The following is a 25,952-nucleotide window of genomic DNA, read 5'->3' on the forward strand; positions in this document are numbered from 1 at the left end:
CACGGGCCTGTGCTCTTCAAACAACTCTTCTGCCATTGTGATGCCCGAGCAGGGATTGCTGGGTGCGAGCATCCCCGCTGCTTGCCACACACTGTGGGGATCAAGTCCAAAGCAAACCCCTGGGAGATGAGAGTGCTGTGGGAGAGATGTGAGGTCTCAATATTTCTGCAAGTCATAGGATCACAGAATGGTTTGGGTCGGAAAGGGCTTTAAAGATCAGCTAGTCCAACCCCCTTCCACCAGACCAGGTTGCCCAAAGGCCCATCCAACTTGGCTTTGAACGCTACCAGGGAGGGGGCAGCCACAGCTTCTCTGGGCAACCTATGCCAGTGTCTCACCAGCCTCACAGCAAAGAATTTCCTCATAATCTCTAATCTAAATCTCCCCTCTTTCACTTTGAAACCGTTACCCCTCATCCTATCGCTATACTCCCTGATCAAGAGTCCCTCCCCACCTTTCCTGTAGGTCCACTTTAAGTGCTGGAAGGCTAGAAAAGGGACAAGTCTTCTGTTCTGGCACATCAGCAGCTCCAGGGCTTGTTCGGGATGTACATGGGTTCATGTTAATGTGTTCTTTCTGGTACAAAGAGCTTGTGTTTTGTGTTGTCTTAAGGGGAGATTTAGCTTTTGTTGGGGTTTAGTGGGGTTTTTTGTAGATTAAAGCATTGGCTTTGCAAACACAAGTGGCAAAGTGGGAGGAGGAGAAGATAAGAGAAAGGCAACAAGGTCAGGAATCACTAGGATATGCAGCATTGCTGGCATCGAACATGCAAAATGCCTGGCTCAGGCTTCTGCAGGGAAAAAAAACATTAGCAGCCAGCTCTTCCCTACCTGTGTTCACCAGCAAGGCTCAAACTGCCTTACTGAAGAGGTCAGGATCCCAGGGAGTGACATGCTTTGTCTCCAGGACAAAGGAGAGGGAGGAGAAATAATCCCATTCTCCCTCCTAACCAAAACCCATTGTTCCCTGCTGGCACTCAACTGCCGCCAGATGTTTAGAGATCCTTGGAGGCATCCCATGGCCAGAAGATATCTCACTGTGCCGTGGGTCAATGGTGTCCTGCAGTGGTTCAGCTGGGCAGCCAGGTGGATGGGGCATATGCCATGCAGGTCACTTGGTGGGGGTAAGTGATGGGGGTGTACAGTCAAGGTGGTCTTTCCCAGCGCTGCCTGTGCCTTGAGAGGACCTTGGACCCTGCTGCCTTCACGATTGCTTGCAGCAAGGGATTGATACGCTGTATGACCACTCATGGAAGTGGAGAGTCAGCTACGAACCCATCCTTCTGGGACTGACCTCAGAGATGAGCTGCAAGAGTGCCCATCTGTCCGCCTTGCCACCAGAGGTGGCAAGAAGCCACCAGCAATTTCAAAAGCCATCCCAGTCTTGTAGGAGGCTGCAGAGGGCCTAGCTGTGTCTGTGCTGACATTACCAGTTTAGAGGATGCTGTATTTTTCACCTCCTGCTACATGCTGGAGGGTCCGTTAATAAAAGCATGGAAAAAGCAGGCAAATCTCTAGACAGTCAGATCATTTTCTCCTGGGTGGAAGTGTGTTGAGCAGCTTAAGCCCAGTGGCCAAGGTTGTGTTGCAGCATAGTCATGCTGAAGCTCTTGAAGGTGAAGAATCTGCAGGGCAAAACCAAGTTCCTAAATTAGACTGCTGAAATTTGACAATTTTAGCTAAAAAAAGAGGCACATTGCAATGACAGAATCTGGTTTGTGTTGGTGCTACCAGGCACATCTTCTGGCACTCCCTGAACAGGCAGTCATCAGCTTCTTCAGGGCTGGGGTGTCCTCTGTGTGTGTCCCCTGGGTTTCCAGGAGGAGTCTCTTCTGCAACTGCTTCCATGCTCTTCAGTTACTTACGGTTTTGTGACTGTGACAAAAGCAACATTTTCAGTAAATTCGTTGTGGGGGATGAGTGTGCTGTGTGGGTGATGCTGTCACTCTGGGAAATGAATGTCTAGCTACAAAAAGTTAAATTCACCTGTGCTTAAGCAAAGCTGAGCATTTTCAAAAGAAACCTCCAAAAACACTTCTGTGTCAGAGAGCTGGAGGAGCTTGACTTTGGAGAAGGAAAAGGCAAATTAAAAGCCATTAGCAACAAGTGCCTGGAGTTGGTCTTGGCTTTGGTGTGGGAAGAGGATGATGAGCCATTAGAAGCTCTTTCTTCTCTTTCCACCTTTCAGTTTGTGGCCGAGGGTTGGTGGAAGATTTCTCCTGAACTTGTACCACACGCTTCAGGCTCGAGGGGCTTTTTACATGGGGAGAAAGAGCGTGCAGCTACGGTAGTTATTACAAGGTTGACCCATCTGGTGTTGTGGTGGCTTCTGTTCTTGATGCCTCTCATGGACACGAGTGCCATGGTGGGATAGACTATGCAGCATACTGGCTTGGCTGAGCTCCGGGGAGGGCTGGGAGGTGTGGGATGGGCAGGGATATGCATTGGTCCTCTACCTCCCTTTGCTGGTACTGTGTACTGCCCTAGCTTTGGCTGCACATGGAAGGACCTGGCTCTATCTCCGTCCTCGATGGTGCTTGGTACCACCCAGCCCTGCCAGCCCTCCTGGGTCTTATCAGCCCAAATTCTTGGCAGTCAGGGGTTTTCCGTGACAGAAGCTTTTGGAGGAGTCCTCCCACCTATGCTGGGCTGCAGTCTGTGCTTGCTGGAGAAGATCTCCCCTTGGCCAGCAGCAGATCCTGCTTCCCACCCTCAGGGTTTGCACTTTTAGGTGTTCCCGTGTTGTTACTGCATTTCTTTGCTCGCATACACAGGACTTAATGCTGCCAGTGAGTGTTTCTCCTGGGATTGCTTTTCTCTGCTAACCCCCTTCAGCATGGCTGCATGCCCATGCTGTGTCACTGATTTATAGCTCCGTGTCTGGGCAGAGGTAGGTCTGTACTATAGTCCCATCAGGACCAGCTTGATGTGATAGATGGAGCTGGGAGCATTGGGGAGGACAGGGCTCTGCCGTCGACCCCTCCGTGCCGCTATCAGCCTGAGCGGGGGGTTCTCAAGGAGCTCCCCTGGGTTGGTGGGGCCGAGAGGGGAAAGCTTGCGGTTTGGTTTCCGGGCTAAACCATACCACACAGTTTGCAGAAGTGATTTTTAGCCTTTTCTGTGCCACTGCGTGTTGAGAAGTGCTGCTGTTAGGAAGCTGAATGCTGTGCATTCGAATGCTGCAGGAAAAAGACTTTTGGGTTGTGGGTTGGTTTTTTTTAAATAGGTTTTGGTAAGTTTTTTTGATAGGTGCTACACTGCCACCAGCCCTAGACCCTCCCCAAACCTGCTGCCTGGTGGAGAGCCAGATCCAGGAGCAGGTAGAACACTGATTCGAGACCCCAGAGATCCTCGCTGCTCCCCAGCTTGCTCACAACAGCGTTTCTACACCTTAAGGAGTAGCTGGCCTCTCTGCAGAGAGGGACATGGCTAGGTCTGCATGTCCCATCTGTCCCTCTCCAAACCCCTTGTTTATAGCCCCAGCTAATGCAAAGTTAAATCCATGCTCTGCAAGTCCCTGTTGAAGCCAGCTCTGCTGTTCACCTGATGGGTGACTCACAGGATGGGCGCCCTGTGATGTCCCCAGGGAGTAGAAGCCCAGCAGATTGGGTGGAGAGGTGGCACAGCCGCTGTGTCACCCTACACGTTGCCAGCCTTGGAGCAAGGGGTATCCAGAGAGAAGCCCTGCAGTCCTCCTGGTCTGATGGCAGCGCCATCCCTGTTGCTTCTGTGCCCCAGGAAGCCAGTGAGGATTTGTGTGGTGTCAGGGCTTCCCTAAAGTTTTGCCCAACCCTCAGCAAAGCCTGTTTAGGATCTTGGGAAGAATAGTGACATGGCTGGTACTGTGGGGTCTAACTACCATGGAGCCCTGACCCGGGCAGCTGCTGCTTGCAAAGCTGCCTCTTGGCTTCGTTGGGGTGGCAGAAGCACATTGCAGGTCTTCCTGGCTTGTACGGTTGGATTTTACCCTGCAGCATTGCCTTCCCCTTGTGGGAGGAAAAATAGTGTGAAAAGCAGGTATGGTGCCTTTGAGCTGGTTGCATGGTGAGATGCTGTCACCTGTGCTTGTGCGGCACGAGCTCTGGTTGATCACCAGTTTCCTTCTCCCCCCGCTCCATTCATTTTGGATGCTGTTTCTGGCTTTGGGTAAACAGATGGGGCTGGCTTTTTCCTAGTCTGTATTTAATCCTAGTTTATAATTAAAGTGCTTTCAGAGCAGTTTGCAGACCATTGTCTCAGCTGTGGCTGCAGAACTGATTTCTAAACAAATGGTGCCCCGTCCACCCTTGTTTCCCCCCACCCTGCTCCTGACTGTCCCCTTTTATTCTCACGTAGCCCGAGTTTGAAGGCTTGCTGTTTATCTGTCCTGTCTCTGCATTCAGAAACACCTTGGGACCATCAGCTCCAAAACACAGCTCCGCCCCCCAAATCCAGCCTTGGGGGGGGGGGGGGGGGGGGGGCATGAAACACCATCCTTTCATGTGTGTGAGAGCATTGCTACATCCAGAATGGACTGAGATGCAGCCAAGATGCTGCTTTCGGGAGGGGAAATACCTTTCATAATCACTGATTTTGATATATGTCCTTGCTGCCTTTTGAGACTGCAGGGTGCATGTAGGGGGGATTTTTTCAGCTGTTTTTCCATGCAGTCGAACCTGTCAAGACCTTTAGCATAAAGCTTCCCATATAGTTACATAAATACAGGACATGGGAGCATCCCTGCAACTGGCAGGCACTGCGAAGCATGTGGATACATCGGTGAGAGTCATCAGTGCACAGCTATAATGATTGATATAAAAAATTCTTTGGCACTGGATTGCCAGGCAGGTGTTTAAAAATATATTCATGGCTTGTACTGTGATTCATGGGAGAAATCACCTGTCCCTGATTTCTTTCTTGCTTTGTGCGATGCTCATCAAGCAGGGGTGACCTTTGGATTGTCAAAGTGTTTCTGTTTTTTAACGGGATTGTGCGCAGGCATCACTAAAATTGAAGAAAACTTTGCTGCTTGAGCTATTTCTGTGATGACAACACTGCACACCTTGTGCTGGTGCCTTAGTAGCTGTGGAGGGCTTGAACCCTGCAGCTAGGGAGAAAAAAAAAACCTACAAGAACCTACCTAGTGCCTGCAGGGTCTCTTTAGGGGGAGGCAGTGAGCATTTAGGGTCTTTGCATGCCAGCTGGAAAATGTGTAGTCCCAAACAGTGCCTTGCATTAATGAGACACAACACCCTGCCCACCCTGGTGGTGCTTTGCAAAGGGGTGAGCTGGATGGGTGGTGAACCGTGCTAGCTAATGAGAGTATCTTTCCTCTCTTCCTCGCTTCCCGCTGACTGCTTATTGCTTTTTCTTGCTGCTGACAGCAGCTCCAAGTCCCCTGTCTTACCTGGCCTGCCTCTGATAAGCAGAGTCTTGACTCAAAGCCTGGTTTCTCTGTATTTAATGCCTGCCAAGCCTTCTCCGCTTGGAGTGCTCCCAGCAGGACCTGAAACAACACTCTTCTCAAAGGGAAAAGTGTTTACACACAAGTTCTCCCTTCCCTTTTCTGGCTGGACCTTGGTGCATCCCTTCCAGCTAACCGCATTCCTGGCATACCGGCCCAGGGGATGGCTTGGGAAGTATTTCAAGCAGGCTGGAGTATCTCCTGCTCAGGCTCTCCCCTGCAAATTTCCTCTTACTGCATTCCAGAAAAGGGCACTGAATCCTTCAGGGCTTGCTGCTTCTCCTCACCAGTGCTGGTGGAGAGAGGCCCGCTGGTTTAATAACAGCTGGCTGCAGCCAAAGCAACCCACGCTTGTCTTCACATTCATCAGCTCCATATTCCCACCTAAGGATTTTGGGGTTGGGGGTTATTTTCTCCTTGATCTGATTTTCAAGCAGAGGGAGAGAAAAAAAAATTGCATGTGAGGGGGAGAAAAGGAAAACAGTGTTAGGAGTGGATGAAAAGCCCTTTGGGCACTAGACTAAAGCAAGGGATTTGGATATAACTTTTAATTGCACAAGGCTTTATTTTTAAGAGCTGTTGGCACTGTGCAGCCAGGCTGGAGTTTTGTGGCAGGTTTGTAGGGAGCAGGATGTAGGGATGCTGGACAGCAGGGCTTGCCATGATGATGCCAGGTACGTTGGACCACATACCTGCTCCCTGGTGCAAACCTGGAGGAGCAAAGCATGGCTTAGGCTCTGTGCTCCAGCCTTGCCTTTAGCGAGCAGACAGGCACCACGCTTGCCTGCGTGCTTCTGACCTTTCTGGCCACCCTCCAAGCTCCAGAGGACATGTGTGACATCAGAAGAGGTCTTGCCAGCGCTTGCATCAGCCGCAACATTGGCAGTCAAAGTGCTGGTGTGTTCTGCAGGCAGCAGGAAATGGGTTAATTTTCCCCTAGGCTCTGGCATGCTGATGTAGCTGCTCTTCCAGGGGGTTTCTGGAAGTGTTTCTGCAAGTGTTCCTTGGAAAAGAAAAGAGGAAAAAACCCTTTAGTTTTATTTTTCCTCGAGTGAAGCAAGGCAGCCAGTGCAAGAAGGGACGTTTCTCTGCCTGGTCCCTGCCCAGTTGGTGCAGCAAAGGGAGGGATGGAGGGAGCAAGCAGGAAGAGCCAGTCCACATCCCAGGAGATCCCGGTGCTGCGGTGGAGAGTGATGACCCAGTTGTATGTGCAAAAAGCCTGGTCCTGTGGGCCCGCCATGCTCACTAACCACTGCGCTGGGCTCCCACAGCACCTGTGTGCTTGATGGTTTTATAAATATGTATCACAACAACGTGCAAATGCTCTGAAAGCTCTTATGAAATGAGAAGAAGGACCAATTTATGAGCCTGGGAGCCACATATCCCCAAATAATTCTTAAAGGCAAGAGGGCTGCTTTGTACAGGGTTGTGGCCACCAGTAGCATTGTGCAAGACCAGGCTGTCCTTGCTATCCAAAGGCCTTGGTGATTTGTAGGTAGCGCCATCCTTGCTAGGAGCACCCAGATTGTCTTTCATGATGCTTTAAGGAGAACACAAGGCTGTGTTCCTATGTCGGTACCACAGGGTTGGCATGCTCCTGGGGAGAGAGTCGTCGGCACATGGGTGGCACACTGGGACCTGGAGCCTTTGCTGACATGCAGTGTTCATTTCTCTTCCCCAGCGTGACACCAGGGTCCCTGCAGCTGGCTTTGCTCGTGGAGAGGCCATGGCTGCATAGCACTTCCTGGGACCACGGGGGTCAGTGGGCTGGAGATGGCAGCGCAGAGGATCCGGGCAGCCAACTCTGGCGGCCTGCCACGGTGCAAGTCGGAGGGGACGCTCATCGACCTCGGCGAGGGCTTCTCTGAGACCAGCCTCTGTGACGTCAAAGGTGTGGAGGGATGGGTGGAGGCCCCCATGGGATGGGTGGGGACGATGACCCCTCCTCAATTTGGGAGGATCCTCTTACCCTCAGGGTCCAGGAGGGGGTTGGTTAATAAATAGCAGACAGCAGCTGATGGGGAAGAGCAGCAAGTGCTGACGAGCACATCCATGAGTGCAAGGACGGGCATGGACCTGACACCAAGAGATCCAGCGGCCAGGAGAGGTGACAGCAACAAGGCAGTTGCAAGGGTTTGTTTTCCACTTCCCTGGAGCTGGGAGCTTGCAGGTTGCTTGAATAATCCTTTTTCTTCCTTTTATTGCTTTTTCTTCAGCTGTATTTGCCTTACCCAACATAAAAGCCATGTTCAGGTGAGAGGGGAATTACTGTTACCCCAGCAGAAGTGGATCCCAAGGAATAACTCCAGGTGGAAGTTAGCGTGCACCGAGGGCCTTTAAAAATAAACATGCACAAAAGTGATTTCTTTTTGCAGGCATAGCAAGAAGAGGCCCGAACGTCAAACGCTCTTGCTGCAAATCAGTATGTTTTTAGTGCGAAAATAGGAATTACTCATATTCTCCAAGGCGTTTGCTGGTTTCAGCACGTCCCTGTTACCCCTGCTGCTGTGCTGGCTTGGGGCAGACACTGGGACGGACACTTGCCTGTCTGCTCCAAGGGGATGGGGAGACCAAAAACGCCCCATCCTGCAGACAACTCCAGCTTCAGGGCCGAGTTAACGGTGGCTTCCTATCAGGGTGGCACAGTAGTTTCAATGCAGAGTTTATACGTGGTTTGTGCTGAATAAATGTCTTCGTAGCTTTGCCTACCTGCTGGTGGAGGAAGTGGGTTAACAATGAGTTTTTAGCATGTGTACAAACTCTTCTCAATATTTGATCCCTAGTGTGTATTTAAAGGCTTTTCCTCACTCCTCTGTGTCTTCCCTTGCCCTGTAGTTTCCATGTCTGAGAAGTGCTGCCAGCCTGCACTAGTGACCACAGGGGTGTGCAGTCTGATCTGCCATCCCTTTGCCTCCGGAATTTTAGGGGCTTCCTGTGTTTTTTAAATCCCTTTTTTCCCCTCCAGAAAGCTCTTGAGCCTGTTGAAGCAGGGGCTGTCCCAGTTCTCTTATAGATCCATATTGGTGAAAATCCAGCTCTCCTTGTTTTCTTAGGTCTGTCTAGCAATATAACACATTTGAACATTGGTGTAACGTCCTCTGCAGCTTGTTTCTAGTGCTTTTTACAGAAGTGGGTCCTGGAAGTGAAAGCAAAACCAATAAATATGGTGGCAGTGTGGGTATCTGTAGGCTTCACCCAGCTGTTTTATTTGTAATTGGGATCCCCTTGCAAAAGAACTTTCAGATGGTGCCACTGAAAGGGACATTGACAATTCTGCTAGGATGACAACAGCACTGCAGGAGGACAATGCTGTGCAGCTTTCTGAGGGTTCAAGCTACATGACCTTCTTTAGAAATGGAGTTAATTTTTGTTAAGGAGCTTTGAAATATAGGTGCTCTGTAAAAGGAGTGAGATGCTGGGTTTTTTGAGTGGTGTGATGTGAAAAAGTAGGAGTATGACATGCCCTTAGTTGTTTTGTACACTGAATCGTATTTCACGCATGCAGAAGAGGGGTTATGGCAAAATGAGAGGACTTTTAGCCTGTGATGAAAGTTCGCTTTGGTTTACATTACCTTGGGTTGTCTCTTTTGAAGAGGAGGCATTCACCAGCAGCAGCACAGGTAACTATTTGCATGGAGAGTGCAAGGCAGTGCTAAAGAGCTGGTGGCCACAGAGCTTGAGATAACACTGAGCAAATTGATAGGACAATGGCTCTTCCCATGTAGCAACCATTGAGAACCCCCTGTAATTAACTTCTGTCATTTTAAATGTGAACATTTAAGGGGGTGCCTGCCATTCTAGCACTTGTCCGTGTTGCTAAGGCACTTGACTGCGTCGGGAGGACAACAAGTTGCTGCTTTGCCTATCTCTGCTCCCACTGCTCTTTCCAGCCACGTTGATGCCCACCCCTTTAGATTATGAACCCTTTGGGGAAGAGGAATGTGAATGTATCAGAAGTAGCGGAGGGAGAGGTTTTGTTTAAAAAATTTCAGGGGGAAAAAAATACCTGCAGGTTTGAGAGGTTGTAAAACTACCTTACTTCATCGCTTAAAGTAGCACGGATTGCTGACCTGAAATAAACAATAGCAAGTTGTGACTCTCTTGTGGATTGCTCACAGTGCTGTTTTCTTCTTGACTTTGCAGTGCCTTCTCCTAGTGCCTTGCTGGTTGACAATCCCACGTCCTTTGGAAATGCGAAGGAAGTAATAGCAATCAAAGATTACTGTCCGACTAATTTCACCACTTTGAAGTTCTCCAAGGGGGACCACCTTTATGTCTTAGACACTTCAGGAGGTGAGTGGTGGTACGCTCACAACACCACAGAAATGGGTTACATTCCTTCCTCCTACGTCCAGCCTGTAAACTACTGCAACTCTTCTTTAACGGACAGTGGGATGATAGACAATCTACCGGAGAGCCCTGACGAGGGAGTCAAGGAGTTAGACCTGCTTGGAGAATGGACTGATGTGAAGGGAAACTCTGCGAAAGCCTACAATAACAACCCATTCTTGAATGGAGTCCAGACAAACCCATTTCTGAATGGGAATTTGCAAACAGTGCCCAGCTCAGACAAAGAGTCCATCTCCAACATCACCGTTGACTTGCTGCTTTTCGACACGGGGGCTCCTACTTCAGCTGTTTCCAGTTCGGTTGCTGATAGCAGCCTGGGTAACATTTTTGATGAGTTCCCATCCACAAACAGGCTGGATCTGGAACAGCCTGAGAAAAGGGACAATCCCTTCTTCAGAAGTAAACGCTCCTACAGTTTGTCTGAACTGTCTGTTCTTCAGGCCAAGTCCGACACTCCAGCATCATCGGGTTTCTTCAGCGGTTTGAAGTCGCCCACCCCTGAGCAGTTCCAGAGCCGGGAAGATTTTAGGACAGCGTGGCTGAACCACAGGAAGCTGGCTCGGTCTTGCCATGACTTGGACTTGCTTGGTCAAAATCCTGGCTGGGGTCAGACACAACCGGTGGAGACCAACATTGTCTGCAAGCTGGATAGCTCTGGTGGAGCCGTTCAGCTTCCAGACACCAACATCAGCATCCATGTGCCAGAGGGCCATGTATGCCCTGGAGAAACACAGCAGATCTCCATGAAAGCGGTGCTGGATCCACCGCTGGAGCTGAACAGTGACAAGTGCAGCACCATCAGCCCGGTCCTGCAGATCAAACTCAGCAATATGGAGGTGAAAACCTTCATCATTCTGGAGATGAAAGTGTCAGCAGAGGTAAAGAATGACATCATGAGCAAGAGTTTGGTAGGACTGCAGTGCCTGCGGAGCGACATGAAAGAGGGGCCGTACACACCAATGCAGCTGAGCTACTCATACGGGGACACAATCCAGGTGCAGCTGGAGAACCTGGAGCCTTGCATGTACATTGCAGCTGTAGCCCAGGGGCAGAACATTCTTTACCCTTACACCGTTTGGGATTATATCAGCAAGAAGATAACGGTTGGTGTCTATGGCCCAAAACACATTCACCCTTCCTTTAAAACTGTCGTGGCCATGTTTGGGCACGAATGTGCACCCAAGACTCTCCTGGTGAACGAGGTCACAAGACAGTCTCACAGCCCAGCTCCTGTTGCCCTCCAGCTCTGGGGTAAGCACCAGTTTGCTCTGTCCCGGCCTCAGGACCTGAAGCTCTGCATGTTCTCCAACATGACCAACTACGAGGTGAAAGCCAGCGAGCAAGCAAAAATTGTACGGGGCTTCCAGATGAAGCTGGGCAAAGTCAGCCGCCTCATCTTCCCCATTGCATCCCACGACCCCAACGAACTGTCAGACTTCACGCTAAGGATACAGGTCAAGGATGACAAGGATGCCATTTTGACCCAGTTCTGCGTCCAGACGCCGCAGCCACCTCCAAAAAGTGCCATCAAACCAACAGGGCAGAGGCGGTTCCTTAAGAAGAACGAGGTCGGAAAGATCATCCTTTCACCTCTGGCTGCCACGGCCAAGTACCCAGTTTTTCAGGACCGGCCAGTGTTGAGCTTGAAGTACGGCAAGCTGCTGAAGACGGTGGTGAGACAAAGCAAAAACCACTATTTGCTGGAGTACAAGAAAGGAGACGTCATAGCCCTCCTGAGTGAGGAGAAGATCAGGTTAAAAGGGCAGCTGTGGACCAAGGAGTGGTATATTGGCTACTACCAGGGAAAAATAGGCCTTGTGCACACCAAAAATGTGCTGGTGGTTGGGAAGGTCAAGCCCAGCTACTTCTCTGGGCCAGATCTCACCACCAGCCTGTTGCTCGAGCAGATCCTGAGGCCCTGCAAGTTCTTGACCTACATCTACGCCTCCGTGAGGACTCTGCTCATGGAGAACCTCAGCAGCTGGCGGTCCTTTGCTGATGCACTGGGGTACTTGAACTTGCCGCTCACGTTTTTCTGCCGAGCAGAGTTGGACAGTGAGCCGGAGCGAGTGGCCTCTGTCTTGGAGAAACTGAAGGAAGACTGCAACAACACTGAGAACAAGGAGAGGAAGTCATTCCAGAAGGAGCTGATGACGGTGAGTCTGAGGTCTGACAAAGGGGGTCTTAGTTCCCTGTCGTGCAGAGTGATTAGGGTGTACAGGAGGTGGAAGTTTCCTAAGTCTGTAGAAAATTAAGTCCTGTAGAAAATTAAGTCCATCTTTAAGGTTTCCTGCAGGCTGCTCAGTGCAGGCAGGTGGAAGTTCAGCCCTGCGGTTGTACATGTTGGCGGGCTCCTGGTTTAATGGGATCATGGCCATAAATGAGGGACACTCTGGGTGAAATACTATAGGTACGTGTTGTGTGAGGGCAGCCAACAAGCTTGCTTTGGAAGGCAGCTCATCTGAAGCCCCTCAAGATCAAGGTGATTTTGGTCCAGAGTTTTCATAGCACTTGACTGGTCCCTGCTGCTGAGTATTTACATTTCAGCCTTTGATGATGCCTGCTTCGAGAAGTTACCTGAGTGCTGCTGGTCTCCTCATTCCCAGTGTCAAAGCATGCATCGTTGAAGGGAATACTGATGGAAAGCTGTAAGAAGGGCAAGAAACAGAAAAGCTTTTCCTATAGGGAGGGGTGTAGGCAAGCCACCTCTCTGGTCACATACTTCTGCATCACTATGTGTGTCAAAGCATGCTGGAGAGCGGTTTTACAGCTGCTGCAAAGAGTACCTTCATGAAACAACCTCAAATTCCTCTATAATAGTGTCAGGTTATGGCTGCCCCATCTCTCTTTGAGCGGCAGCTAAACCAAGGACACTTCTGAGCTGGGATGCTTTATGTCCAACTGTAGATCGTGTTTGCAAATTGAAATGTGTGGCTTACTTCTGTCCTGAAAGGCATTTGGGGAAGTGCTGCCTGCAGGTATTTCTAGGATGCTGTTAGGAAGTTTCTTATGAGAAGTCATCTTTGTGGTCACTAGCATTTCATAGGAAGTGAGCCAAAGAAAATACATAATGGAATGTCTGGAAGAGATTATAGCTCTCGCCTCTTAACAGGCTCTCCCACAGAAGCAGGATAACTAAGTTACAGCGAATCATGTGGTTTAAAATGCCAGTTGAGTTGAGAAATAGCGACACCTTCGCTTGGTGATGATGGGCTCATGCAGCAACATGCAAAATGAAATTACGAGTAGTCAGTCTGGGTGAAGAGGACTGGAGCCAAATTAAGTATTTCATTTCCCAAACTTAATAAGAGGAGGGAAATTTGAGGATCAAGTATGAGACGTAAGGTGTTAGGAAGAGTACAGACCCCATCATTACACGTGGAAATGTTGTCCGGGAGTTCCAGGTGCCTTGGTACCACCTTGTGGCCCATGGGGCAATGTTTCAGCTTTTGACTTTCAGGTGCCAGGTCACACCACCGACGCTGCTTCTGTTGAAGGGTTCTTCTGGCCGTCATATGCGGTTCTCTCTCTTCTTTCTGGGGCCATCCAGGAAGGGAGAATACCCACCTCGGTAGCCAACTCTGGTGCCTGGCCCCACGGTTCCTCCAAGGGAGAGTTTGTTCCTTTAATCATTAGCCTCAATGAACCATGGGATGAAATCTGTGCTCCCCTTGCTGGATGCTTGTGCTGTTTGCCTTACTGCTTTGCAAACCTGTAAATGTTTCTTTTATCTATTTGCTTTGTCTCCAGAGGTCCCAGGGAGTCTGTAGCTCATGGAGAATCCATGCCAGACCACAGTGGGGAAACAAAGGGAAAGATATGGCTCTCTTGGGTGTTCACAGAGCAACTAACTCAAGGGGAGGGCCATAAGCTGCAGGAAAACATCCTGCTCCCCAAGGGATGCCTGGAGTGCAGAGTCACAGAGCAGGTTTTATTTTCCTCACTTGACTGGAGGCTAACCGTGAGTGTTGGCTCAGTTTCCTATTCTTTGAGTCTGAGCCTGTTGATAAAGGTTGAGCTCCCTGGTGAAAGGTGATGCTGCTTCTAAACCCCTTGCTGCTATCGAATGCTCCTTAGCTTATGGAGAAATTAGATTGAGCCTCATTTTTTTTTAAAGAAAAAGTTTCAAGGGATGATAACGGATCTGTAATATATTTTATTGTGTTTAAATCTGATTTTATTTGTAACAAATGACCTCACTTTCTGGCGTCTGCTGGCAAGAAGGACTGGTTGATTAAGCTCTAATCCAGCCGTTTCATCTTAAAGTTGGTTGCCTGCTCTCAAAGGGACTGGGAAGAGAGTAGTAGCGAGCAGGCTTATCTGACTTCAGTGTTGAGTACACAAAATTGCAGTGGCAGAGCCATGCACCAGCAGCCAAGCGTGGAAAAACCTGGTCATGATAACTAGTTAATAAGTAATCTGCATTTAATTATTATTTTTCTAATTGAGCACTGGCAGCGGTGTGTGAAGGTAACTGGAGGGAAAGTTGCTCAGAAGTTAGTCATCACATCAGAAGGAGAAACCTACCTCTCCCCTCCCTCCTCTCTTCCCATCAAAAGCAGGCAGCACACAGATGCTCTTGCTAAAAAAAACTGAGCACAGATGCAGGATGGCCTTGTTGCAGCTGGGCCATGCAGTGACTACACTACCTAGTCCTTGGGAGCTGGGGTTAGACCTGTCGTGAGAAACAGCGTTTCTCTCTTTTCAGTGTGGTGTTTTTGTAGAGCCTTGCATTTATCATCCTTTCCAACAGACGCTGCTGTTGGGAAAACAATGGGGTCTTTTGGGAACGCCATTAGGTACGTCAGCAGAGAGCTGCGGAAACTGAGCTTTTTCTTCTCCAGGCTGTTTCTAAAGATCATGCGGAAGATGATGTTGGGATTATTTTTTTTCCCCCACATTGTTTTCTATCTTTTGTTCTGACTGCAGGTATCTGCATGCTGCCTTTCTTCTACAAAAAGATACACTGCTTGTCCCTGGTGTGTGCAGACCCCCAAGAGCTGCTGGTGGGCTCAAGTAGTCCTTAATGTCCTGCAGAGCAGGGTGTCCATTGCTTGGACCTTGTGCTGGCATGCCCAGAGCATGGAGCCCAAAGTTGCTCATGTTGGTCCTCTGTCTTGAAGCAATCTGCTGGCTAATGACAGTCCCCATGCTGAATTTGGGTCCAGAGGGAAAGTCCAACTCCTTCGCTGCTTCTGCCTTCGTGGAAACAAATCTCCACCACGCATACAGATCCTGAACATCACTCCCCTAAGAAACCACACTGTGCAGTGCTGGAGTTGGTGGGGATGTTTTCTGTAGGGTGTGGCTTCTCCTTGCATAGCCAAGTTGCTCACAGCACAGAAGGAGATGTTTGCAGGCTTCCAGCAAGGTCTTTTCACACGCACACTTTTAAGTCTTGCCCTGTGTCCCTGTCAGTTAATAGAAAGCTGCAGAAATGCCACTGATGCCTTTCAGCTGTCATGTTGTTGGGCCCCTTGCTCCATGGACAGTATAAGCCAACCTGCTTTCATTCTCCAGGCTCACAGGAAATCTTTACTGCTGTTGGACTCGAGTTCCTTCCAACTAGAGATATTCTGTGATTCCTGTCGCCAGTGCAGCAGTTGCAGACCCTGTGTTCTTGCTTCCGTGCAGTTTTGCTCTTGCCGAAACAAAGCCACCTGCAGTTGCATTGATGGTACCTTCTCCAAGCCACCTGGGAGTGTGGCTGATGGCACTTGGTGGCATTTCAGAAGTGATGCCTTAAGCACTCAAGAGACTGAGCCAGGCACCATGTTAACAGAAATTGCCCCACAGACCCTGTGCCTGTGTTAGGTTTAAAAAAAAAAAAAATCCATGTTTAAGGTCATGTGGGTGTAGCGCAGTATTTTAAGCGTGTGTGACTGGTGATTTTGGGGGTGCTGACAGCCAAAAGAAGCAAGCAAAAGAGATGTTTAATGCCTAAAGCAAGTGTTATTTTGGAGAGCGCTCGTACAGAGCCAACTCCTTCAGGCTAAAAACCTGACCTGTATCCTGGAGAGGATGATGGAGACAGAGACAGGAGCCTGTGCACGAGCATCTTCTCACCCTCTGGGTCTCACTGGCCCCTTGGGGACAGTAGGACCTTTTGCCCTGTGTTTGAGGAGGTCCCAGGTGGGAGCTATGGCATGGTTCCACCCCAGGCCCATTGCCTGCCATGGTCGGGTCGCACCCCTGCCCTTGCACACATCCCTGCAATGGATGGGGATGAAACAAGACAGCCCCTCCGGAGCATGTAGGGGTCAGGGCTGGACTGTGGGAGGCTGCGTATTTGTGCATGGGAGAGTGAGCAGGGCTGGAGGCTCGCAGTCAGGAATGGACCGTGAAGGTTGTAGTGATGGGCATGAGAAGGGGTGGCCATGCATCTGCAGGTGCTCTTTGGGGTTGCCTGCTCCTTCTGGCTTGGCTTGCTTGCTTCCAGATGCTGGTTTCCATCTTTAGAGGATGGGAAATTGGATTCTGCATTTCAGAGCCAGGATGCAAATTGAGCTTCCCATGGATGCTTTTTAAGTTGAAGCTCTTCTACGCTGTTTTGAACTGGGATTTGAATCTCAAACCATCTCCTTTGCTCTGTGCTAGTCTGGTGGAGCAGGCTCGGAGCCACTAGGAGGTTAATAAATGTTTTGGAGGGTGCTAGCAAGGCACAGCCCTGGTTACATCTCAGCAGGGAGCACGGCTGTGTACCAAGGGATGGATACACGGTGGGTGTACCCAGCTATCTGGGGAGGCTTGTCCAGGGCAAGGGAGGAGGATGGAAAGAAATTGTAGTGTAATCCCAAAAGTGCCTCCTGGAGGAATAAATCTGGTATGAGCCCTGCTAATCCAGTCAGGGCTTCCAGGGGAGCCCCGTGTCCCCCCGTGTTTCATGTCTTTCTGTGACAGAGGGAGTGAGTTGTGCCCAGGACAAAAAAAGTCACCACTGATATTCCCCCTTTGACTTCAATCTTAGTGGTTGTGTGTCCTTCTCGCACCCCATCCCCACCTGGCTTTGGCGATCACCACCTCCCATCACCTCTCCTGTGTTTTCCTCAGCTCATAATTTGTGTGTTGAGCCACCCCAGCTCAAATCACCAGGGGCAAAGCACAGGAAGTAGGTGGTTCTGTGGCCAGCAGTAGGTTTCAGAGTTAACGTGCTGTGCTGCAGGGAGCAATGCATCTCTTCCAAAGCTGTTGCTTTGAGTGATTATACAGTTCTCGATTATGTGGCCTCCCAGCTGCTTTACTTGATGCCATTTTCTTGTTTACTTTGAGCAGCAGAAGGAACAGGAGAATCAGTCTCCTGCAGCTCTGTGCTCGTTAACCCCTGTGGCACCCTTTGCTCCCGATGGCCTCCTTCCCTCCTGCCTCAGACGTGCTCGGCCTCCAGCAAGAGATGAGAGTGGCTCATTTAGCCTGCTTTGCTAAATTATCAGGTTGTTCCAGGGTTTGCACGCAGGCGATGCAGCCTGGAAAGGCAGGTTTGAGGATGCTAAATCTGCCCTTCCTTAGGAACATCCCAATCCTCCGCCTGCAGAGGAGAGTGTGATGAATCTGGGGCTGGGCTGTAAGGTAGCATTGCTGGAGAGGAGGTGGATATGGCACAGGTGTGAGATCTATATGCTTCTTAATGCCCTTTTTAGAACAAAATTAATGCTCATTTAAATGTATTTTCCTTGCTTGCTTAACAAGAGGGTTTATTACTTCTCTCCTAGTACAGGAAACCGGTGTAAGCGCTTTGGAGGAGCAAACCAATGCTGGTCTGCAGCTGTGATTAGATTCAGTCCAGCTTTAAGCTGGAAACAGATAGGGAAAAAATCAACATACATTTGCTTTGCAAATTGCTGGAGTGGTTTCAGATGTTCACCATCCCTGTGAAACCGCATATGCGAGGATTTCACCCTTCTTCTGGCCCAGAGCCAAACCAGCTAGGGTTTACCCAGACCCCCCTGTGCCAGGAAAGGATGTTGGGACCCCACGCAGGAGGATTCTGGTTGCGTGGGGACCACCACATCCATGGTTTCTGTAATAACCAGTCCCATGCTGTTATGAAGGTGTAGGTGATGTTCCCGATGGGGATGTGTGTGCCAGTGTAGCTCCTTGGGCTCTCGCTGATGTTCCACATGCCTTGAGGACCTGTCCCCTGCATCCCTGAGCTCTGGTTTGCCTTTATTGGAGTGGGATCCCCTCTTGAAACACTGACCTCTTGGTGTCCACCCATCCTAGAGCCACCATCCTGAGTCCACTGGTGCCACGGCTCTGGATCTGGCTGTAGGAAGACAAGAGGGTACTCAGCAAACTATCACCCAAGGCACAGTGTGGGGTCTGTTTGCGTGATTTCCATGTTTGAAAAAAAGGGGATGCCCTTTCGTAATGTAAACCACTCACTGTAGCCACTTGAGGTTCGGGGCAGGATTTGCCCAGGGGCAGGGATTGCTGCTGAGGCTGTTGTGGTCCATGGGCTCTGGCAGAGGATGAGGGAGCCCTGGTGAGTGGGATGTTGATTCTGTCGGGTGGGATCCTATTCGCTGATGATTGCTGCTTAAACTCTTCCTTTCCTGGGCTGCATTGTGGGGTTTCCCCTGTTGCGGCTTGCTTTCCGCTTTGAGCAGATGTTAATGTGATTTGGTACCTAAAGACAGGATCTAACCCCTGGTCTTCCATTTTTTCCTGGCTAAGTTATTGCTAGCTTGAAAACTGTGACTGTGACTGCAGAAAATCCCAGCTTTTAGGTCAATAAGTGATGTAGGAGGAGGTGGTTTCTGAACTGGCATGGGAAGACAGAGGGGTGGTGAGAAGAGCAAGAACGTCCCAAGCTGAGCAATGGTCCTATAGTGCTGCCAGCTGGCCCTTCACCTGGGTCTCACCCCAGCCCATCTCCTCCTGAGGCTGACGTCCATGTCCCATCCCAAAATGTTCTAGTTGGCCCATACCCACCTGTCCGTGCTGAAGGTGCACCTCCGGGCTTGGGGGGGCAAGCTGCATGGTCAGTGGTGGATTAGTTACCTTGATTGAAGGCATCTGTTCTTCTCAGCCCCTGGGATGCTTTAAACTGCTCATGGTGTTGCCTGAACATCTTGAGGGGTTGCCTGGAAAATAAGGCTGCGTTGACCAGCCCAGGCTGCAAGCCTTGTTGAACAGGGATATAGGGTGCTTTGTTCAATTAATTGGATTAGTCTTCTGTCGAGCCTTGTGCCCTAATTTCACCAGCTGTTGCTAGAAAGGAGGTGGGAGGATTTTGGGGTGGCTTCTCGAGGGACTTCTCTGCATGGTCCCTTGGGTCATCTGCCATCTACCACCTGCCTTGACTCTCTTGTTTGGTTTTCATCACTGTCCTTCAGGCCCTGCTGAAAATGGACTGCCAGGGGCTGGTTGTCCGGCTCATCCAGGACTTCGTGCTGCTGACCACAGCCGTGGAGGTGGCCCAGCGCTGGAGAGAGCTTGCCGAGAAGCTCGCCAAAGTCTCCAAGCAACAGATGGATGCCTACGAGGCCCCGCACCGGGACAAGACAGGGACTGTGGACAGTGAGGTGAGAGCAGATGGGTCATGGTCTACATGGGTCCCCTAGGGTTGTAGATACCTCCAGAGCACGTTCTTCTGGAGCACCCTTGTGGGACAAAAGGGTGCTAGGGAAATCTGAGGGTGTTTTTTCTCGGGAACGTGCTTGTTCAGGGATGGGAGTGGTCAGCAGCTGTCCAGCCTGGCCCAGCTCTGATCTCCTCTCTCCTCTGCCCCATCACCACAGGCCATGTGGAAGCCAGCGTATGACTTCCTTCTCACTTGGAGCAGCCAGATGGGTGACAGCTACCGTGACGTAATCCAGGAGCTGCACACCGGCCTGGACAAGATGAAGAACCCCATCACCAAACGCTGGAAGCATCTCACCGGCACCCTGATCCTCGTCAACTCCTTGGACATGCTACGGGCAGCTGCCTTCAGCCCGCAAGACCACGAGGATTTTGCTATCTAGCTCTTACAGTGACGTTCTTGTCCACATCTCGTTTGCTGGGGTTTTTTTCTGTGCTTTTTTCCCCTTTTTTTTGAAGCAGTTGACTTTAAAAAGAATCGGAGGGTACTCTCCCTGGATTTTAAGAGGCCAAAGTTTGCAAGTTCTCCACCGGGACTGGAAACCAGCAGGAGACATCTCTCCTTGATGGGAAGGCATCCAGAGGGGGATGGCTTTTCATATGGCATTGACACCAATTGAACTATTTCTTACTTAAAAACTTTGAAGGGGACAGTGGGGGTGGAGAGGGATTACAAAAGTGATCACGTTTTTTAGGCATTTGCAAATAAAAGTCTAATTTTTGTAACAAGCAGTAAAGGTTGTAACCACTTTGGGGGAAGCGTGTCTGTTTTTTACGTTGTAGAAACTGCTTTTAAATTACCGTTTTGAGACAAATGTGAGTCATGTAAAAACATATTTTAAGAGGAAGCACAGTAAATTCCCTCCCTCCCCCTTCACAATCAGGCTTTGGCAGACTCCCAGACGTGACTGTAAAGCACCATCTGACCTTGAGATGTCGTCAGCCCAACAAGCATCTTCACCAAAAAGGAGCTTTGTTGTTCGTTTGTTTGTTTTTTTTTTAATTCACAATCCCTGTCACCTGTTTGGTTGATTTTTGGTTTATTTTCACGTCTCTGCGAACATGCATTTTCTCATTTGCGGACAGTGAGATAGTTGTTGCCCATTTTCAGATGCACGGGTACCATTTTTAACCAGGAGAAGCGGCCGCCACCCTTTGCACTTCATCCCACTCGGGTGCTGCAGGGCGTCTCTGGAAGAAGCTGGAGGTTTGGGGTTCAGCAGAGACCTCCTTGGGAGATGGACCAGGAGGATGGTGAGAGTGGCTCCCCCTGCCACGGCAGCAAACTCTCCAGATGCTCCTGCTCTGGGGAAGAGGGCGGAAAAGGGGAGGGAATTGTTGCCATCCATATATCCCTGTACACACAGGAGGAAAAGAGAAAATGTTTCTCCTAATTTGAAATCAGAGCTCACTGGGGATGTTCCAGGTGCGCTGCGTGACTTAATGCTCATTGTGATTGATTTCAGAGGACTTCAAGTGGGGCTCTTCGAGGCTCCTAAAGTCCCGTTTTCACTTGTAAATAGTCCTTGCTATAAACCTGGTGCCAACAAGCTAAATATTTGTGGCACTGAGCACCCGTTATTTTTTCCCTGTTTGTTTTATAGCCATGTCTTTTGAATGACCTCACCTCCTTCCACTCCCCAGCTTTCAGATATTTTACATGGGAGGGAAATATTTTTGCACAGAAAGATTATTTTAAGTGCAAAGTTGCTTTGTAGTGAAATGCTGCTACCACAGAAAGGTTAGTTGTTACAGGATGGGAAAGGCATCCAGCAGATTTTGCTGGCATGGCAGCCTCTGGAGGGAATGGTCTCCTTTCCTCTTCCCAAAATCATGTCCCCAGAAACGATCCCTCTCGACAGACCCCACAAGAAGTAAATAGCACCTTAAATTACTCCTCAGGGGCTTTAAGGAGTTTCCTATGCAACTTAACGTAGCACAGAGAGGGTCCATGAGCAGCCAAGCCTGCTACTCATCCCCTTTCTCTTTCCCTAAGGTACCCTAGGAACACATTTTTCCATACATGAGCAAAAATCTCCGTTGCAGCAAGAAATACCTCCTGCCAGAGTGTGTGTGCAGGCAGAAGGATGGCTTTCTCCCAGGCTTTTACCCAAATCCTGGCTTTCACCATTCTCCTGGCAAGGTCCAGAGCTCTGCAGAATGGCCACACTGGGGACCCCTGTGGGTGTTGGCAGCAGGCAAGGGCGGGAGTTTGAGCCTCCTGTGTTTCAGGGATGTCCCTGCATATTTTCAGCAATTGTTTTTAACTTTTTTTTTTTTTTTACCCCCGTCTCCCTTGGGTTTTCAATCTACCTCAGGTACTCTGTATACCCAGCTTAACATTTCAGCAGCAGCCTAAAACATGCCATGCTCAGCTGATTGACAGCGTGCACCCTCCCCGCAGGAGCACAGCCAGCATGATTCGGGGCGTGTCGGATGACGGCTGCATTAATTTGTCCGTGTCCCCAAAATCCTATCCCTCCTCACAGGCTGGGACTGGGCGTATGTCCTTCGGATGCCTTCTGCCTGCTAAACGTTAAGCCGTTCTTCAAAACTTCTGTCTGGGCTTTGCATCACCACCCTTTGTGCAGTAACTGGTTATTGTACTTACTGTTTAATGTTCCTTTTATTTTTTTCTTTTTTAAAGAAAAAATTTTTTGGAGAAAAAAAAATATTCTGATTAAAGCTGTTACTATTCCAGCGCTCTCGAGTAGATGTCATCTACTGTTGTGTCTTCATGTCAAAGCAGCCTGGATGCGTGGGATTAATTTAGTGGGTTTTCCACCATACCAACAGCGTGTTTCTCGCAGCGTGTTTCCGCAGCTGGAGCCAGTGGTTCTCTTGTGCTGATCTCAATCCCATCCTCCTTCCCTGTGCCTTTCCAACCTGCCCTCTCAAGGGGAAAGTTGCTGGAAATGATCTGGCCTCCTAAGGTGCTGCTAATGCTCAAGCACCAGGTAAGAAACTTTCTGAAGCGGGAAAAGGTTTGTTTGCAGGATTTATTATAGCGCAGAGATGGTTTTCTGGTTTTCTGAATGGAGAAAACATCCTTATATTTAGCCAAGGCAGTTGTGGTGCTCCTGATAGGAATGGAGTTTGGATTTCAAGCCATGAAAGTGAAATATTTGGATATCTGGCTATGGCTTCAGTTTGCCAAGGGTGAAGAGGAGACACAATGGTTTGATTTCATCCTTGGCAAATGCATCTTGTGGTCCAGTGTGGCAAGGCACATCTGGGCTGCTGAGTCAGCACCGCTGTATCTTGTGCGTTGTGAGGAGGATGTTGCACACAAGGATGTGCTTGGACTTTGCTTGGCACCCGTTGCTCCATCCATGGCTGGGTGGATGTGACTGTGCCCTCTCCTGAAAGCCTCGGTCCCTCCATGCGAGGAGGATGAGCTTGCAGAAGGATGCATGCTGGCAGCTAGCAAGCATGCAGAGCAAGCGCAGGACATCCCAGTCCCTGCTGATACCAGGCCATCTGACTCATGGAAGGAGGCTGGAAATTTCCTTCTCGGCATAGTGTGACTTGATTTCCAAAGCAAAACCAAGGTCTAGCCTAGAAGAAGATGAAGGGGGGGCAGGGATAAGAAAGTAACCTTTTTGTGGAACTTATGAGCTAAGGGAGGTACCGAACATCCCTTTGTACTGTTAAATGGAATGAGCAAACAGACTTTTCCAGGGATGATGCACCAGGAGCCAGCTGTTGGTTCTCCTCCTTTTGTCACCTGATCTCAGCTGTTCCTCGTTTCGCAAGCAGATACTTTCCCATCTGTCTACCTCATTTAATTTTACATCCTTACTTTCAGGAGGGTGTTGCCCTCCAAAGCAGGGTGATGGATGTGCTGCCGGCATGCTTGTCCCTCCCAGGCTCTTGGCGCTTCAGTCAATTTGTGACCCCAGTTGGAGCTCCCTGGAGAGAGAAGGGTGGCAGGGTGAGCACTGCTGCAGCCCAAAGGCTGGGCCGTGGCTGTTGGAGAGCAGCTGTGTCATGGCTGGTATGTGGGCTTCAAAATTGTGCATTTGGGGCACCAGTATGTCCAGCACGGGTATGCCCAGTGAGGAAGCAAAAGGGTAGGATGTGTGAGATGATGTCCCAGTGATGGTCTGCTGTGGTGTTTTTCTGAGTTATTTCTGAATTATTTGCGTAAAGGGTTGGTTTCTACTGGGGTTATCAGTCCCCTCCTATCTGCCCCAGCACTGCAGGTTTACTGCCAGGATGGATACAGATGATGCCCCACCACAGGTGCCCTGCTGTGTGCCTCCTCTCTCCTACCTGGTCTGGGCAAGAAGGGCACCAGCCATCTGATTTGGGCAGTTCCTCATTAGCTGCTTCACTGCTGACTGACTCCCTGTAATACTTCAAGGAAAGGATTTGGCTTTTTTAACTCAGGCCAATCAAGGGAACAAGCTACTTCAGCACAGGCCACCTTGGAAATGCGTTCACACCGTTTTCTCTGCTGCTTCAGCCATCACAATTGAATGATCATCTTGCATCAGCTCAGCTTGGCACTAAATGACTGAAGAAGATAGGTCAGAAGGGGAGGACAAAAAGACCTCTGGGTTATCGGCATCTGTACAGAAAAGCTGCTGTATCTATGATTTTTGCTTTCTCCTCGCCAGCTCTCGGTGTCTGGGTGCCCGGCACAGCTTACAATGAAAACTAGAGTCTATGATTAAAGACCCTGGTGGTCTCTGGGCATCTGTTTTCATCCCTAGAAATCCCTGCTGGAAATCAATTGCTTTGCTTCCTTCCCAGCTCTTAATTAAATGCTCGTTGTGGATTATCTGCTGTCAGGACACCCCTATCTTGCAATACAGAGGAGCTGGTCACAAGTGCTTAGAGCAGTTGGTTAAAGTGTTGCTGCTAGGTCTTCCTCTTGTTGGCAGGTTTATTTTGCCACCAAAACCCGATCTTTCCCAGGGCTGTCCCCTGCGTCCGCCCTCCTCTGATGGTTGTATCCCCCATGCCAGGTGGAGGCACGATGGTTTGTTTTGTGGAAAACCATGGTAAAAAACATCTTCAGTGAAGATCATGACGCACCGCTTAGACTTCTGCCCCAGGTGCTGGGCTTTGCCAGCATCCCAGGCACATCTGGCTTAGCAGTCCTGTTCCAAGTTTGGGTTTCCTTGTCTGCTGGACCCTTATAACCTTTTCACCTTAATAATCCAAGCCAACTTAATCAGGCCTGATCCTTCATAAAACATGGGCTTGGATGATTATAAATTAGCAGAGATGGTGAGCATCCCTGGAAATGCATCTCCCATCACACATTCACAGCATGACCTGCTCAAGCCTCTTGTTGAAAGCCTTTTTTTTTTTTTTTTTTTGATACCAGGCTTTACCGAAAGCATCCCCTGGGGCTCACCTCTTCACAACTCAGCAGGCTTAATCCATTGGTGAAATTCAGGGACTTCCAAGCAACAAATGACACTTCTGGGCTTTTCTATTATAATAGGGGAAAAAAGCAGAATATAAAAGCATGTTTTTCCCAAAGGCTGTGAGCAGAGGAGCCTGGCTGAAAGACAGGCAAGCTTGACTTGTTGAGCAGTCAGTTCTGCAAGGGGAGACTGATCGCTTGATTTGGGGTGGAAGGACACTGATGAATGAGCCTGGGGAGGTGAACTGTTATTTTTGTAACTGTTTAACAGACTCACTCGACGTCAGGAGTGACGCTGGTTGTGGTTTCCCCTTCCTTCCCCTACCCATCACCAAATCTATCCCACACAGTATGCTGGAATAATCTCGGACCCACCCCTCGAAGGAGTTCAGACCAACCAAAACTCAAAGGACAGCCCTACTGTCTTTTCAGCAGCCTCTGGAAGATAATGAGCCTTGGGTTTCTGCCCTGCTTTGGTTACTCCCCACCGAACATTACTTAAAGCTTTCAGCAGACACTTTGCAAAGTCTTCTCTGGCACAAAGCGAGTCACTGGGATGTGGCCCAGTCCCTCACTGGGAGAGAGCAATGAGCCTGAGAGGGGTGCTCAGTAACAGATGCAGTTTGCTTGGATCTGCCCCAGTGAAGGGGGGAACCATGTCCTGTCCCCTTTCCCCCCAAGATAATCTAGACTGGTAGCGTTTCAGGGAAGAAATCTGCTCCATTTGTTCAGGCTGGCTTTGAAGACAAGTCACATGGTTAGATAAGCCAGCCAATATCTGGCTGACGGGGGATTTAGGATTTGCTGATGCCTGAACAGCCCGTGCTGATGACTTGCTTTTATCATCCTAAGCAATCAGATCTGGCATATGAAATCTTTCACCCATCCTTAATAGAAAGGGAATTGATGCTGGGAGCACTTGCTAATATCTGTCAAAGCAGAATCACGCAATAGCAGCTTTTAGAGTCAGCTGTGACATCCACCGTAGGCAGGGCAGGAGTTCACTCAGGGAAAGATGAGCTCAGAGACAGCATTGCCTCTCCTGGAAATACCAGCATCCTGAGCTGGCTCAGATGGCAAGAAAACATTTGTGGATGGAGATTTCATCTTCTCCTTCCTTTGTGAGCCTGGTTCAGTCCCAGCAGCCTGCAGCACTGGCAGCAGCAGGGTTATAGACCAAGCTATGGACTAAGCCCAG

The 25,952-nt window shown here is 49.7% G+C and overlaps 1 protein-coding gene across 1 annotated transcript; it reads left to right on the forward strand.

Moving 5' to 3' along the window:
* The first annotated feature begins 7,215 nt into the window (after window positions 1-7,215).
* Window positions 7,216-19,757, forward strand: SH3BP4 (SH3 domain binding protein 4). The gene is made up of 4 exons (XM_009959098.1): window positions 7,216-7,333; window positions 9,586-11,948; window positions 19,128-19,316; window positions 19,533-19,757. Exons 1-4 carry the CDS (start codon window positions 7,216-7,218, stop codon window positions 19,755-19,757), a joined length of 2,895 nt encoding a protein of 964 aa, XP_009957400.1.
* The last annotated feature ends 6,195 nt before the right edge of the window (window positions 19,758-25,952 follow it).

The sequence above is a fragment of the Leptosomus discolor genome, chromosome 5, assembly GCF_034619465.1.
Source record: "Leptosomus discolor isolate bLepDis1 chromosome 5, bLepDis1.hap2, whole genome shotgun sequence".
Lineage (NCBI taxonomy): Eukaryota > Metazoa > Chordata > Aves > Leptosomiformes > Leptosomidae > Leptosomus > Leptosomus discolor.

Coding starts and splice junctions, on each gene's coding strand:
- SH3BP4 (XM_009959098.1), top strand. CDS start 7,216: ATGGCAGCGCAGAGGATCCGGGCAGCCAACTCTGGCGGCCTGCCACGG. Junction 7,334..9,585: donor CAGCCTCTGTGACGTCAAAG/GTGTGGAGGGAT, acceptor TTGACTTTGCAG/TGCCTTCTCCTAGTGCCTTG. Junction 11,949..19,127: donor TCCAGAAGGAGCTGATGACG/GTGAGTCTGAGG, acceptor ACTGTCCTTCAG/GCCCTGCTGAAAATGGACTG.